This window comes from Neopsephotus bourkii, unplaced genomic scaffold (genome assembly GCF_033783945.1).
Source record: "Neopsephotus bourkii isolate Nb327-2 ecotype Australia unplaced genomic scaffold, CSIRO-AGI_Nbou_v1 NB_580, whole genome shotgun sequence".
Classification (NCBI taxonomy): domain Eukaryota; kingdom Metazoa; phylum Chordata; class Aves; order Psittaciformes; family Psittacidae; genus Neopsephotus; species Neopsephotus bourkii.
This window is the reverse complement of record NW_026901081.1, coordinates 1,805,478-1,821,242: the sequence shown is the minus strand read 5'-3', so window position 1 is coordinate 1,821,242 and position 15,765 is coordinate 1,805,478. Positions and strand designations below refer to the sequence as shown.

The following is a 15,765-nucleotide window of genomic DNA, read 5'->3' as shown; positions in this document are numbered from 1 at the left end:
GGACCGTGGGTTGGCAGCACGAGCAACAAGAAGGAGCTGTGCTTTACTTGTAAACCACACCAAGTTATGGTGGTGTCACCACAGAACCATAAACGTCGAGTCCCACAATACCCATTTTACAGCCTCCATCCAGCCCAAAGCCTTGCTTCAATATTGCTTGCACATAATCTTCGGTTTGTAACATTTGCTTAATTCCTTCTTGTTAAAAACCCCAGAGGAAGAATAGGCTTGTCCTAACCTCTTCTGGCCTGCAGTTCTGAGCTATTAATCTGTCATGTCAGCATATTTTATTAATACTCTTTTCCTGCGGACGAGAGGTGGAATACATCATAAGTCACTTACCATCTGCTGTGCAAGTGCGTTGTAAAGTATCTTTCTTCCATAGATTATTGCTTTGATAGATTAGGGGCTTGTACAGCCGTGATGCCTCATCCCATCAATTTTAAGCTCCCAGAAGAGCTTTCAGGGCTGAAGTATCTGATCAATGTAAAAGTCTTCAACAGCATCTCACTGTGCCTCTGCGGGCTAAGAGAGTGCTATTACACCCACTTTCCAGATGAGGACATGGTGTCCCAGGTTTCTGATGCATTGCTTAAATAGAGTGTTTTCTCCTTCTCTTCCATCCCTGGCAATGGGGAGAGATATGTAGGTCTAGAGGAGAACAGCCTTTTCTCCAGATTGAATCAGGGATGGATCTGGATTATAGGGGTGCCTCATAGCATCTCAGCCTGTGAGCCATCTGCTCTGCATTTTGGAGCTTGAACACATCTACATCACCAGCTCCTATGGTCAGAGCTGCATCAGTGCAGTTGGGGTACTGCAGACCTAGCCAGAGCAGCAGCATCTATGGGTGCAAAGCTCACCCATTGCTGTCAGAATCCACCTCACGCTGTTCTAGCTGTATTTAAACCACGGTGCTTAAGAATGAAGACTTGTGCTGAGATTCCAAGAACGAGAAAGAGGGAGGCCCCAGGACAGAAGGGGTTTATTTCCAGCCTAAAGAAGGCATCTAAAGAAGGGGGGCTGACCCTGAAGTGTCTTGCTCCATCTCACTGCAGCTGCAAGATGGTGTCATCCCTTTCCTTGCACTTGTTTATTCACATTTAGAGAGATGAGGAATCTATGGGCAGCTGATACATCAGCGGTTCCCATTCTGCCTTCCCCGATGCAATGTCTCACAGCACCTCCATGGCTTCCTTTGGCCTCACTCCAACAGCTCCACATCCCTCTTATGTTGTTGTCCCAGAGTAGAGGGAGACAATCCCCTCCCTGAATAGCTTTCCGAGCTGCTGGTATATCTGAGCCACTGACTGCATGAGTTTGGCCTCAGAAACCAGCAGTTGGTTACTGCTGGTTGAACTTAAGTGGTCCTTTTGGGAGTACTCAGTCTTTCTGAGGAGGGCTTGGAAAACAAGGACTGATCAAAGGCCTGATTGAGCAAGATGGAGACCAAGGGCCACAAAGTGCTTTTGAGTGCCGTCCATCAAGTTAAAGTTCATAAGCCTGGGGTTTTGTATGAAAGTATGCATTATCTGCATAAAGAAATTCAGTGTGAAGAGCTCAGGAATGGAGCAAACATGAGGCACCCATGAAGATGGGGAATAAAGGTGTCAATCAAAGAAATAAGGCTTATCAGTCTGTAGTCCAAGAGTTGCTGAGAGGCCATGGTAGTTGGGATGTAGCATTGCCCACCTGGATTTTCACTGTATCTTGCTCTCCAGATACCACAAATCAAAGTGGACCACCCCTTCTAAGCACTCATCTCCCTCATCTTGGCATGCTTAGCACCCCAAAACCCTCACGTACCCAAAAGCAGTTCAGCATTCTCAGGGTTAAATCAGATTTGGTATCCAACCAAGACCTGGCAGCTGAATTTTAGCCCAGCGTGAGATTTTTTATGATCAAATTATAGACCCCAGAAAAAGAAGAAAATATACCCCCAAAAGTCCACTCTGAGGTTTATAATGGAAATCATGACAGAGCCCTGATTGTAGTAGCAGGAACAGCATCACTCTTACACAGTCGTAAACTGGTACTGTCCTGCAGGGTATTGTAAAAGGGAATAAAGGCGTCTAAAGTGCACTTGGTACCCACAAAACCTCTGAGGGGTAGGTGCCATGAATGGATGGGAAAAGGGCTGCTTGCCAAGATGAACTTTAAAGAATTAAATCTACTCCCTGGTGCAAATCGTCATCCATGGTGTCCCTGTATCCCTGTGTTGAGGGAGGCGAGATGCTGAACTGGCCTCTTTGAAGCGCTAATGGTGAGTCTTTGCACCCTTGAGGTATGGAAAATGGAACATGTCCATTTCCAGGATGGATGGTTGTCTATATGTGAGTAAACTCAAACTATATTGGGCTAACGAATGCTGGACTGCAGGGATTTTTCATAATGTGGGCCTAACAAGGTGGAGGCTCAGCCTTTTCATAGAATCATAGGATAGTTAGGGTTGGAAAGGACCTTAAGATCATTCCAACATAAAATTAGAAAAGCAAAAAGTAATAAAGCTTCTGCACCTCATCTTTATTATTCTCTGGGCCATAAAGGGAGGCAAAGCATTTGTGGGTTGCTTGTAAATCCCAGCTTCTGAACTCCTGCTCTAGATGCTGAGCTTGCAATGAGTTTGGTCCATCCTCTCCAGGACCTCTTAAAGATCTAGTGTGAGGCGTCCCTGCCCATGGCAGGGGGGTTGGAACTGAGCTTAAGGTCCTTTCCAACTCAAACCATTCTATGATTCTATGGAGCAGAAATGATGTTAGGCTCCAGCAGAGAGAATGATACAATAAAGAACAAAATACATTTTATTGCCTTACTCACCCATGGTTTCTTGAGTATGACTTATGGAAGCTTTGATTTACACTGGTGCAAGCTTTATCTGCTGCTGTCTTGGCCAGCTCATTCTTAATACTGAGACCTATGGGCCTCTGCTGACTTTCTTGGTTAAATAAATTCAAGCAAATATAAACGTTAATGGAAGGCTCTTTATTTATAGCTAGATTGGAGCACAGCCTCTTACACCATGGGTCCAATCCAAAACCCATTAATCCGAAGCCTACTGACATCCCTGCATCGGGCTCTATCTTTGGGCTTTTCCTTCTCACTATGAAAGGGGCAGTTCAAAATTCGCTTTAAACCTGATTACATTATCCCACAAAAGCCATTCTGCACAAACTCCCAGCCTTTGGCACCTCCGGGGAGGCCAAGCATCGGGATGTTTTAGTGGCTGTTGTTTGAAGGCTGAAGATATTCCTCCCTCAGCGATGCCTCTCCCCCTTCTCCTCTCCATGCCAACCATCCCACACTCTAAATATCTCCTCATGAAGCGTTTTGCAATGCATCACGAGCTGTTTGTGGCCAAACACATTTTTGGCTCTTTTGGATGATACGGAACCTACTTGCAGCTCTTCAGACACTTTCTCAGATTGTTCCTTGCCAAACCTTGATTTGTTTTGGCCTGGTTGGATGGGAGAGAGCTTTCTGCTGCTTTTATTAGTATTATTAGTATTGTCTTGTTATTGTTTATTCAGGGATGCTTTCTGCCACATGTGCTTGTATAACCACTGGCTTCTCATTCCAGTGTCTGCCTGAATGCATTCTTACGCGTCTTCCCTTCACCCCTATATTTTACCTTCTCCAGTTCAAAAAAACCCCAAACTAACCCCAAACCACCACAAAAGCAAGAAAACAAAACACCACCCCAACAGCCAAAGAACAGTTACGTGCTGTTTTGGTGCTGAAGAAGAAAGAAGCAGCACAAAATGTCAAAAGCATGGAAAAATATAGGAGTTGTCCCACAGCGGATTAAGATGAGTCAGTAGTTGAAGCTGTTGTGTTTTCACATGGAAGTAGCAGGTTCGGGGTTATTCTCTTAGCATAAAGACTTATTGTTATCACAGCTGTGGGAGGGATAAAAGGAGCAGTGAGAAGGAGGATCAGTTCCTTGGTGAGTACGAATTAGTATAGTTTATTAAGGCTGTGGCTTTTCACATCTGATTGTGTCTTGTTGGTATCAATAGAGCTTTTACACAGAGTCAAGTGGGGACTGGATTCAGAAGGTAAAAGGCAAGAAGAAAGTGTTTGGTTAGACCTCGAGAATGGAGAGAAAAAGGGAATCTACCCAAAGCATCAATCCCTAAACCTCTGTGTGAGCAAAAAAGCATCCTTTAGGATGGCATCCAAATTTGTTGGGTTTATAGATAGTGTGGTCTTTCCCAGCCATGCCTGTTAAAGCATGTGGGCATCCAGGCATGGTATGTGTGGCTCTGCAGGATTAGGAAGCTGCCAGTCTGACAGAGTGGGATAATTCAAGGCATCCTGATGCCTTTATATCCATGTTTAAAAATAAAGAATACTATTTATGTTGCAGCAGTGGTTTTTGGGAGCCCTGGCTTGCTTTGTGCCAGGGAGCTTGTGTGCATATAGTAAGAGGGATTTTGTACCCTCTGGTGTACCACGATGCTATAGTCCAGCCTACAGACCAGATTTGGGGACTGCTTGCAGGTTGGTTGCCCTATTTCTTACTGAATTTAAGATAACAACCCTGACTTCCAGGGAAAATGGGGTGTTAGGCAGGTGGGATGGGATGTCCTCTATAGGACACAGCCTATGTGAGCTGGTGAAACAGCTCTATACTCCCAACTAGGTCATACCAGCATAACCACACTCTGCCACACGCATCCTTTGGAAACATCCAGAATCCTCCTTAGACCCATCTCACAGGGCCTGATGGGGACCCGGGATGGAGGTGGGATCAGAAGAGAGGATTTTGCATGCGGTCTTCAGGCGTTTGTGGCTGCTGGGCATGCAGCTCAGCATGGGAAAAGTCTGCTTGTATTTTGCCTTCATTTTCATGCACATCAGCACTGATGGGACAGGGGTATGTACCTGGGTATCACTGAATCATAGGATGATCAGTTCCAACCCCCTGCCACAGGCAGGGACACCTTCCACTAGAGCAGCTTGTTCCAAGTCCCTGTGTCCAACCTGGCCTTGAACACTGCCAGGGAAGGGTCAGCTAAGGTGGTTCAAACAAGGCCCTATTTCTCTTTGCCATTACCTCACCTTAATGAACTCCCTATAACCACCCTCCTGCCAAGCCCTTGACTTTTTGAACAAAGTGACAAATGGCTTCCAGATCTGCCTTGCATTTTGCTGATGGGAGAAGGAGCTTTGTGAATATTTACCCTGCAGATTTCCTCAATTAAAACAGCTTGGAGAGTATTTGTTCTGTAGATTCCATGCAATTATGTGAATAAGCGATAAGGAACAGCCCCTGTTTTCCAAGAGCAGGATGGTGTCCAAGCGATAGCGCAGCAATGGCAAAAGGAACAAATGCCTGCCTGTGTTTTTATGCCAACCTATAATTAACCCCTGGAATAGCTATGGAATAAAATTCAAGTAACTCAGTGCAAAGTCAGGCCCTGAATCCATACTACAACCTCAAAAGGTTAACCAAGCCAAGTGCGACGTCCTATACCTGGGTCGGAGCAATCCCAGGCACAGCTACAGGCTGGGCAGAGAAGAGATTCAGAGCAGCCCAAAGAGAAGGACTTGGGGGTGCTGGTCAATGAGAAAATGAACATGAGCCGGCTTCAGTGTGCGCTTGCAGCCCAGAAAGCAACCGTATCCTGGGCTGCATCAAAAGGAGCGTGACCAGCAGGTCGAAGGAGGTGATCCTGCCCCTTTATTCTGCTCTCGTGAGACCTCACCTGGAGCACTGTGTGCAGTTCTGGTGTCCTCAACATAAGGGCATGGAGCTGTTGGAACAAGTCCAGAGGAGGCCATGAGGATGAGCAGGGGCTGGAGCACCTCCTGTGGGAAGATAGGCTGCAAAAGTTGGGGCTGTTGAGCCTGGAGAAGAGAAGCTGCGTGGAGACCTCATAGCAGCCTTCCAGCATCTGAAGGGGGCCTATAGGAGTGCTGGGGAGGGACTCTTCATTAGGGACTGTAGTGATAGGACAAGGGGTGATGGGTTAAAACTTAAACAGGGGAAGTTCAGGTTGGATATAAGGAGGAAGCTCTTTCCTGTGAGGGTGCTGAGGCACTGGAATGGGTTGCCCAGGGAAGCTGTGAATGCTCCATCCCTGGCGGTGTTCAAGACCAGGTTGTACAGAGCCTTGGGTGCCATGGTTTAGTGTGAGGTGTCCCTGCCCATGGCAGGGGGGTTGCAACTGGATGATCTTAAGGTGCTTTCCAACCCAAACCATTCTATGATTCTATAATTCTATGGTTCTAAAGTGCTCTATCTTGATCAGTACTTAATTCACAAAGTTTTCATGATTGACATGCTCCGTCATGGAAGATGAACCAAAGCCTGTAATCAGGTGTTTGTCAGTAAACAGGAAGCCTATCTGAACCAAGAAGGTGGAATCTGAGACAAATCACACCAAGATCAGGAAGAAATCACTCAGGAAAAGAAATCAGTGCTTTCAACAGAAAGGATTCATCTCCAGGTTTTTCCTGGTAGCTTTAGTTAAGAACCCAAGTCTGGGTGTTTCTGGGAAACGATGAAGGGGGTTTGTACCTGGAAGATCAATTCCTTAATAAAACTACGTGGAAGATAGCTCAAGCTGGGATGGCTTAAGAAAGTCTGAAGGATGTCTTAAAGTGTGCCTAAGAAAACAAAATGCCAGGTTCTTGGGAGATGGGCTTGGAGCAACCTGCTCTAGAGGAAGGTGTCCCTGCCTGTGGCAGGGGGTTGGAACTGGGTGAGCTTTAAGGTCCCTTCCAACACAAACCAATCTGGGATTCCATGATCCATAAAGCAGATTCATCTGGGACAGATTTTCCTTGTCCAAACGGTTCCCAGCTTAGTTTCAAAGCATTGTACTTTGCCTGGTACCTTTCCAGCTCTTGTCAATTAGGTCACGGTGTGATTATGCCATTAATTCCCTTTCTGTTCCCAATCTCTATCAAAAAAGCAGCTTTTTCTCACAGTTGCAAATAGAAATACTTGGCTAAGACGGGGCTTTGGGGTCCTTCCCATTCTGAGTGCTGTAGGTTCTCCATTCAGTCCATGGATTGCAATGAACCAAAGTGACCCGTGTCTCATCTTGGTTTTGCTTTATTCTGCCTTGCCTGAAAATGTGTCCCATCAGCAAAGTCATGACTGGATCTTTAGGAGTGTTCAACCCCTTTCGTCACAGCTGGGTTTGAGGGATGTGCACACAAACAGCATTGGAATAGCTTCCCAGGAGCTTCGACAGCCTAAGGTCCACCTTCTTTCCTGCAAGGAAACTTGTTTGAAAACCTCTCCAAAAGCCCTTTGGATAACCTGGCCCTCATTCTGCCTTGCATGAGGTGGTCCCAATACCCACTGAGTCAGAGCAAAACCTGGCGCAGCTCTCTCCTGGTCCCTGCTTCCCACTACAGAGTCAGAATGGATGTTGGGATCAGGGATGAGGTTAAAGCTGGTCAGAAATAGGGATGTCTAACAAATGTCTTGCTCACAGATGAGGTGTTTTTACTCTCAGCCAGCACTTGCAAAGCCAGGACCATAATGGCAGATGCTCCCCTGAATATTTATCGCTATTCCCTCTATTCCAAAGAGGCTATTCAGGCATTTTAATCTTTCCAGTCGGTCTCCATCTCTTCACTCTTGCGAATCACTGTTATTAATTATGCACCCACTGCTAAGCCCCCATGTGAGGGGGTCTCACAGCACCGTAGCAAAGCAGGGGTTACTGGGCTTCATAGGGAAGAGAAAGCACTACCCCACCCTGAAGGGATCCTTCAGCTTTGGAGAGAGGAGCTGACAGCTGGTTTTTATTAGGATAGAGGCCTTTTAAAGGCAGCATTGGGGTAGGGGTGGGACCTTTGGTCCGGAAGGGAAGCGTGTTCTGCTCAGTCCCAGTCAGGCTCGCATGGTCTGCAGCCAAATGGTGCAAGAGTCATGAAGCTCTGCTTTGGTTTTCCTTTGGATGGTGATGGGAACTGGGCTGGTGCAGTGGGACCAGAGCTGGCCACTGCCGTGGCTTGGACTGGGCAGGGACTGGGCACTCCTGCAGCATAGGTGATGAGTGACGGTATTAAAGACAAGGTGAGGGAGACAAACAGCACTGAAATATAGGGAAAATGAGCTGTGGCTGTGGGTCTGAATGCAATCCCTTTACAGGCAGGTAAGCAGGGTGTTAGTGCACGAAAATCTCTGTTACTTAACGGCAGGGTAGGAGGAGGAAAGGGGCAGAATAAAGCAGAGCTGTGAGGCTGCAGGCTTGCATTTTACCCTGGAAAATGCTGTAATCTTCTGTAAGGTGTCTGGTGGGGGAGAAATCTCAGGTTGCTGCAATCTTGCTGCTTTATAGGGATGGCTTTGCATGCCAGAGGAGGATAAACTGTGGCCTCATCCCCTTTTAAAGCTGTCCATGCTATAGCTACAAAGGAGTTTGTCTATGAGCTCTGTAAGATCTGGCCTCTGTCACCACGGTTCAGGCTCTACAAGAACCACAGAGCATTCACCTCCCTCTGACTGCACCTTCTTGGGACAAAAACCCCATTTCCATCATTTCCCTCAGAGTTGCCGTGTACCACCCAGGTGTAACTGCAGCTGCATCCCCTCCACAGGCACAGCAGTGATGTGATAGATGCTCACACATTGCTCCTCCCTAAAGGGGCTGCAGGAAAGCTGGAGAGAGGCTTGGGACAAGGGCCTGTAGGGCCAGGCCAAGGGGAATGGCTTGAACCTGCCCGAGGGGAGACTGAGCTGAGCTCTTAGGCAGAAGCTCTTCCCTGTGAGGGCGCTGAGGCGCTGGCACAGGGTGCCCAGAGAAGCTGTGGCTGCCCCATCCCTGGCAGTGTTCAAGGCCAGGTTGGACACAGGGGCTTGGAGCAAGCTGCTCCAGTGGAAGGGGTCCCTGCCCGTGGCAGGGGTTGGAACTGGAGGAGCTTTAAGGTCCCCTCAACACAAACCAGTCTGGGATTGTGTGAAACCAGTAACTGAACAGGGTCAAGAGCACAGACCTGTCACTGACATCTAATTCATCATTAATAGGCATTGCTCAGTAAAATCTGGCAGGGCTTGGGGGAATTAAGGTAGATATTTCCGAATGTGTGGATGTGATCATCCTGTTTTGGGTACCAGAGCTCAGTTTCCCATGCTGGTTGTGAGCCAGACTGGTAAATGACCATTAGCCTGAAGTTATCTCTATTTATAGCTGAAGCCTATGTCTGAAGATGGCCAGAATACTTGTTTAAAAGGGAGGAATTGCATCCTGTCCCTGGCTGTGCTGCCATATGGAACCTTCCAGCCACCATTCCCAGCTCTATGGTTTAACCCCCCCCTCCGGGACATTTATCAATGGCTCCTTTGAGCTTCACATGCAGAGCACACCCCGACACTGGGTGAAGTGCTATCCTAACCCCTCTGCGGGTGTGATGGCTTTCATAGCTCATTCATAGCTCACAGCATCTTGAAACTCACTGATAAAACCCTAATACCACAGCCCACAGTGCACATAACTATGTCATATTGATAAATATTTGCAGAGTGCCACGACTTGGCACAGCTCTATAGAGATTTGTTAAATAAAGGAGCACAGCCGCCTGCTCCAGGAGAGTTTATGCTTCAGTCCCGGTTCTGCATATGTTTAATGTTATCCTGAGTCATCCGTAGAGGGCCTTCTCCTGTAGGCAGGATGGAAGTAGAAGAAAGGGTGAGGAGACACATGCATAGAAATGACTGATAAATGATGCTACTGAAACAGCATGGGTGGGCCTGTGGGTTTAGGGATGCAGTATGAGCCCTCAGCATGTCATCCCACTGGAGGGAAGGGATGGGATCCAGAGGGACCTGGGCACGTTGGAGAGGTGGGACCGTGTGAACCTCATGGAGCTCAACCAGGCCAAGGGCAAGGTCCTGCCCTTGGGTCAGGGCAATCCCAGCACAAACACAGGATGGGGGAGATGGGATGGAGCAGGTTGAGGAGAAGGACTTGGGGTGCTGGGTGAGGAGAAGCTCCCCATGACCCGGCTTCAGTGAGCGCTTGAGCCCAGAACCCCCCCGTGTGCTGGGTGCACCCCCAGAGCGTGAGCAGCAGCTCAGGAAGGGGATCCTGCCCCTCTGCTGTGTGAAGGGGAGACCCCCCCTGCAGCCCTGATCCAGCTCTGGGGCAGAGGCACAAGAGGGACATGGAGCTGCAAAGCCAAAAAGGGTTGTTTGCTCAGCAACCACTTGTATCCCCAGGGTTAAATGCATTTGGAAACCCAGCTCTGATTTATTTATTGCCACACTGATGTGGTGAATTCTCTTTCATGAGAAAGCCTGGAATATGGTGACTCAAGTTATCTTCTAATGGTGAAAACTGCTATAGCTTTGACTCATAGAAGCAGTGCGAAAGGTAATGATTGCTAGAAATGAAACCCCATATGTATCTCCTCACTTTCCAGGTGCCCCAAAAGCATCTTTGCTTTGCCACCGGGCGCCACTGTGTGCATGAGGTGCAGGAGACAAAGATCTGCGGTGTTCCTGCTGTGGCAGTCCTGATTCATTGAAGCATTTAAAGCACACAGGGTCACATAGAAATTAAAAGGAATTGAACATGTGCTGAAATTTCATAGCACAGGGCCTGGGGGGGGGCTTCTCTTTGTGCAAAATTGTCTCAGATTAAAGGTTTTGGTTGGTTTTACAGTTCCTAAAGCTCTTCCTGAATAACCACTATACACATGGGGTTAGTCCAGAACACAGATGATCTAAAGGTCTTTCCCAACCCTAACCATTCTATGATTCTGTGGTGCTATCCTTCATGTATACATCCTTTCTCACTAGCTTTCTGGTTTCTTACTCTTTATCCCACCTTTTGGCTTCTGCCTGCTACGTCCTTCTGTCTGGATGAACACTGTGGACAAGCAGATAGTTCTGCTCCTAGCACCATTATTTATGGTTCCCCAGCATGTTGTCCTCTCAAAAGAAACCTTAACAAACCATTAGAGCTCAAGACAACCATGCAGAACCATCTTCTCCTTTCCATGTTCCTCCTCCACACCATCGTTTTGGGCCATTCAGCTCATAGCCTTTGTATTTAGACCATGGAGGGCTGGTGGTAGGACTTGCCTTGGTGTGTTGTGTCTGCACAGCTCCAAGCACAGCAGGTGCCTCCTGCAAGATCATGACTATTATGACTACCGCTACTCACTACTTCTGCTCCTATTGATTAATAACAACCACATTTCCCCAGCAGCCCTTTTAAAGATTAAGGTAATATGGAAAAAGGCTGTTTGTATAGAAATCAGGGCATTTGGACCGCAATTGATATTCCAGGCAGTGTAAATAAGTCCTCCTTGGAGAACCCTGACAAAACCTCCTCCTTGTAGGTACATGTATCTGGGGGGCACTGGGGTGGAAATGGGGGTTTGTAGCAGTCTGAGCACTTATGGGCAGCTGTCACACATAGAAAAATGGACACACTGTGCAAAGCTGCTGGCAAAACCGGGTCTTAAATAAGGAATATAGTGCCTTGGGGAGCTTGGGGTTGTGTGTACAGCGTTCTTTGCTGTTCACATAGGAAAGCCCATTAGCGACCTGTGTATATGAACACGATCTTTCCGGCACAGGGACACACACATAAACATATGATGCTGTATAAATAGCTGTTCCCAAAATAGACCTTTAGGAAATGTATTCTGGGTCTCTGGTCCTGGGACTAAAGCATTTATTCTGCTCTTTCCTTCCACCTGACAGTCACAGTTACACTCAGTGGTCAAAATGACACCGGTGCTTTCGCAACCAGCACCCGTTAGTGCAGTCCACAGCTGACACAGGCTCATGAGGTTTGAGGCTGAGGAGCCAGCTGTGCTTTGCTTTCTTAAGGGTATTTTTTCTTAACCTTTCTTTTTCCTTTTCTTTTTCTTTTCTCTTTATCTTTTCCTCTTTTTCCCTTTCTCCTTTTCCTTTGTATTTTCTCCTTTCCTCCTGTCCATTTCCTTTTCCAATTTTTAATTTTCCTGTTCCCTTTTGTACTTTTGCTTTTCCTTTTCTTCTATTTTTCTTTTTCTTTTCCTTTTTAATTTCTCCTTTTCCTTTTTTCATTTCTTTCTCCTTTTCCTTTTTCTTTATTCCCTTTCTTTTCATTTTTTCCCCTCTTCATTTTCCTTTTTTATCTTCTCTTTTTTCTTTTCCTTTTCTCATTTTTATCTTTTCTCTCATTTTTCTCTTTCCCTTTTCTATTTTTCTTTTTTTTTTAATCTCTTTTTCTTTTCCTTTTCATTTCCTCCTTTTTCACCTTTTCCTTTTTCCCCTTTTCCTTTTAATTTTCTCCTTTTTTTCCTTTTTTTCTCTTCCTCATTTTCTCTGTCTCATTTTTATTTCCATTTCTTCTTTTTTTTTTTTTCTTAATTCTATCTTTTTCATCCTTTTCCTCTACCATGCAACCCGCATCCCCAACCCTGCCGTGAAATCAAACCCCCGATCTCAACATCTGAGCTATCCCACCGCTTTAAAGCCAGATCAAAGAGCAGGAGGCTGAGGACCCCGAAGGCTGCGGCAGGACCCGGCTCGGCAGGACGAGTACCCGCACCCCGCGGGGGCAGTGCCGGGCACTGATTTCCTCAATGCCCGGAGAAGGAAATCCACCTGACGGCATGAAAACTATCTTTGTGCTGTAATTGCGGAGCGCAGCAAAGCGCTGAGCGCCCTCGGGAGAGGTAACGGCGGAAAGTTTCCGGTGACCACACGAACGAGCGATTTCTGCTGCTAATCATTAACCGCTCATTACAATAACGCCCGTAGCACTTGCGGCACCGGCTCCCGGCCCCTCGGTGGGGCAGAGGGGAGGGAGGGGGGAAAACGATCCCCAAGGGGGGATAACTCAAGCCCAGCGGAGCCCCTGCCCTGCCCGCGGGGGGATGCGCGGGGCGCGGAGCCCTTTGTTATGCTAATCCGGGCTGACATCACGCCGCATATCAAAGCCGAGGGGGCCGCATATAAGGAGGCTCCGCGGGCTGCCCCGCCAGAGCCGGTCCGGACCCCGCGCAGCCCCGGCACGGGTGCAGGTAAGCGGGGTACGAGCCGCTGCTGGGGTATGGGGGAGCGGGGAGTGACCGGATGGAGCACCCCGAAACGCTGAAGGGGTGGCCAAGAGGAGGGCAAAGAGACTGGGGGGGGGGGGGGGTGGCTTGGAGGTTGCAAGGGAGATGGGAGACCTCGGGAGGGAGGTGCAGGGATTAATGAGACCCGGTGGGATACGGGGAAAAGTGAATCTTGGAGGCTGCAAAGGAAAGAGGAGACTCAAGGGGATATAGGGGTATAGGAGGTTTGGAGGCTGCAAAGGAGAGGGGAGACCCTGCAGAGGGAGGATGTAGAGAGAAGGGAGACCCAGGGGAATGCAGGGAAAGGTGAGTCTTGGAGGCTGCAAAGGAAAAGGGAGACCCGGGGAGATGCACGGATTGAGGAGGTTTGAGGGCTGCAAGGGAGAAGGGAGACCCCAGGGGGATACAGGGAGAGAGGACAGCAGGGGGGTGAAGGGAGGGAGGAGACTCAGAAACTTGGGACCTTTTGGGGTGCAGGAGAAAGGGGGGACCTAAGGGCTGCAAGGGAGAAAGAGACCCACAATGTATAGAGAGACCTGAGATGGATGTGCTGCATGGGAGAGGGGCTGCAAAGGTCCCATCTGAGGGTTGAAGTGAGAGGGGAGAGCTGGAGCCTGAGAGAGAGGTGGAAGATGGAGAAGGGTATGGGGATACCTAAAATGCAGGGGCTGCAAGGGAGAGGGTGCAAGGGACACATGGGGGTTGCAATGGAGAAGGGAGCTGCAAAGGAGAGGAAAGGCTGCACAGGGAGGGAAGACCCGGGGGCTGGAATCAGCTTGTCCCAGCTCCCCATCCTTGCTGCAGGTCAACTGGGGATGTGCTACACCTGGGGGAGAACTGGAGGCTGGCACCAGGTTCAGGTGAATCTTTCCTTCTTGGGTGGGAAAGCTGGAAAAATGGGATGGATACGCACACATTTCTATGTAATTCATATTGCCTATTCCTATCTTTGGGATCAGACTCTTGGAGGTGTTGGATGGGAGCGTTCTCAGTGCACGGGAGTGGGGCTGGCTGCAGACAGCCTCGGGTAAAGAGAAAAGAGAGCATTGAGCTAAAACCAGCTCCAGTTTTTAGGAGCCCACAGGCCACTTGCTGCCGGTTTGATCAGTGACCCAGAGCTCTCCAGAGCTGTAAACATCACGTCTGCCCCTAAGAGTCTCCTTCCCCTCCCCTTGCAAATTCCTCTTGCAAACGTAACCTGTGCTGGGCTGAGTGGAAAAAGGCATTATTACCTCCCCAAGTAACAGGGGTGCGATTGCAGGCCAAGCTTGCAGCTCTTAGAATGGGCATAGGGGGGGTACATCACTTCTATTCCTCCCTGGGGGTCGGAAACATCCTCCAGAGTGTTTTCTTTAAGGTAGGGGGTAAAGCAGAGGGTGATGTTGTCTGGTCAGGGTTAGCGAGAGGGTTTTAGAGCATCTGAGACATTTTACACCCGACTCTTGTGCTGTTCAGCAATTCAGCAGAGGGAGATAAGGGGTCTGAAATATCTAAATGGACACTAAAAGGCATGGGCAGGATTAAGGGCTGAAGGTTTCCAGTGTGCTCATGGAGGGGTGGGAAGAAAAGAGCTTGCAGAGATTAAGAGATATAGAAATACCCTGAAACAAGGAGTATGCCTGAATGCTCGCGGGAGCGCTGCCTCCAAGGGACACATTGAACCCAAATCCAAGCAGGCATTAAGGAAAAACAACCCATAGTGATGAAATCCTGCCTCCCTTGTAGTCAGTTCAGTTTTGTCTCGGACTTCAAGGGAACAGGGAACTTGCCCCTAGAGGTTATTAAAATCCTTTGTAATAACAGCACTTCTCTAGTAACCCTTTACACCAGGCGCTGGGATTTGGGTAGCCAAAAATGAGCCTGAATGGAAAAATACACTGCAGATAGCAGAGAAAACACCCCAAAGTACGCCTTCCCCCAACCCAATTGCTCCCAAAGTTGAGCTATTGGGGCAGAAAGCTGCATATGGGACAAATCCCAAGCTTGGGGTCAGGTGGGATGTGCTTTTCCCAGGGTAAGGGGTTTGCCGAAGTGATGCCGACTGATCCAGCCATTCCCAGTCCTAACCCGAACCCCTCTGAGGGTGCAATGAGGGGGGATGCCAGCATGCAGTGCGACTCCCGAGGCGCAATGTGGCAGGCAGGGTTTTCTGTTTATTTTAGTATTGGCTTTCAGCTGGGGTGGGAAATCACCGCAAAGACCACAAAGAGCAGCCTGGAGCGGTGTCTGAAGTGAATAAGTGAAGGGAAACCCATTTACTGCTATTAATACCCCTGCTAAAATAAGCAAGCAGTGCCCTGGAGACACAGAGGAACCCTTCTCTAAGAGTTTAAGCCCTGCACCTGGTTTGTTTGTGTGTTTGGGCTGACGAAGGGAACAACAACAGTAAAAGGCAGAGGGAGGAAGGATCCTTGGGAGCTTTTGTGTCCTCCTGGATGCTCCCTAGAGACAGAAACGTGATTTCATGTTTACGGAGTTGCAGCCTTTTCCGTGAGCTCCAGGTGCCCGAGGACTTGGAAGGAGTGAGAGGCAGAGTTAATGAGGTGAGAAGGAAAGCAGAAGGGAAAAGAGCAAAAGGCATTTTGTTGTAACAGATCAGACCGAAACATCTGCAGGGCACGGGCACCTGCGTTGAGTTGGGCCGTGCTGCTCCCATCATTTGTCTTCTCTGCAGGAAAAGAAGGGAGAGGAATGAAGAGGGAAATCCAGAGAGATGAATTTGGGCTCGTTTAAGGATTTATCTTC

The 15,765-nt window shown here is 48.4% G+C and overlaps 1 protein-coding gene across 4 annotated transcripts in view; it reads left to right on the top strand.

Moving 5' to 3' along the window:
- The first annotated feature begins 12,445 nt into the window (after positions 1 to 12,445).
- The window catches only part of WNT11 (Wnt family member 11), a 29,060-nt gene continuing 25,740 nt past the window's right edge, over positions 12,446 to 15,765 (top strand). For 2 of the 4 annotated variants that reach the window (XM_061351417.1, XM_061351416.1), the window contains exon 1: positions 15,455 to 15,563. In XM_061351417.1, the coding sequence (XP_061207401.1) occupies positions 15,559 to 15,563 (5 nt within the window). In that variant the 5' untranslated portion in view covers positions 15,455 to 15,558. The other 2 variants (XM_061351419.1, XM_061351418.1) reach the window with 2 other exon arrangements.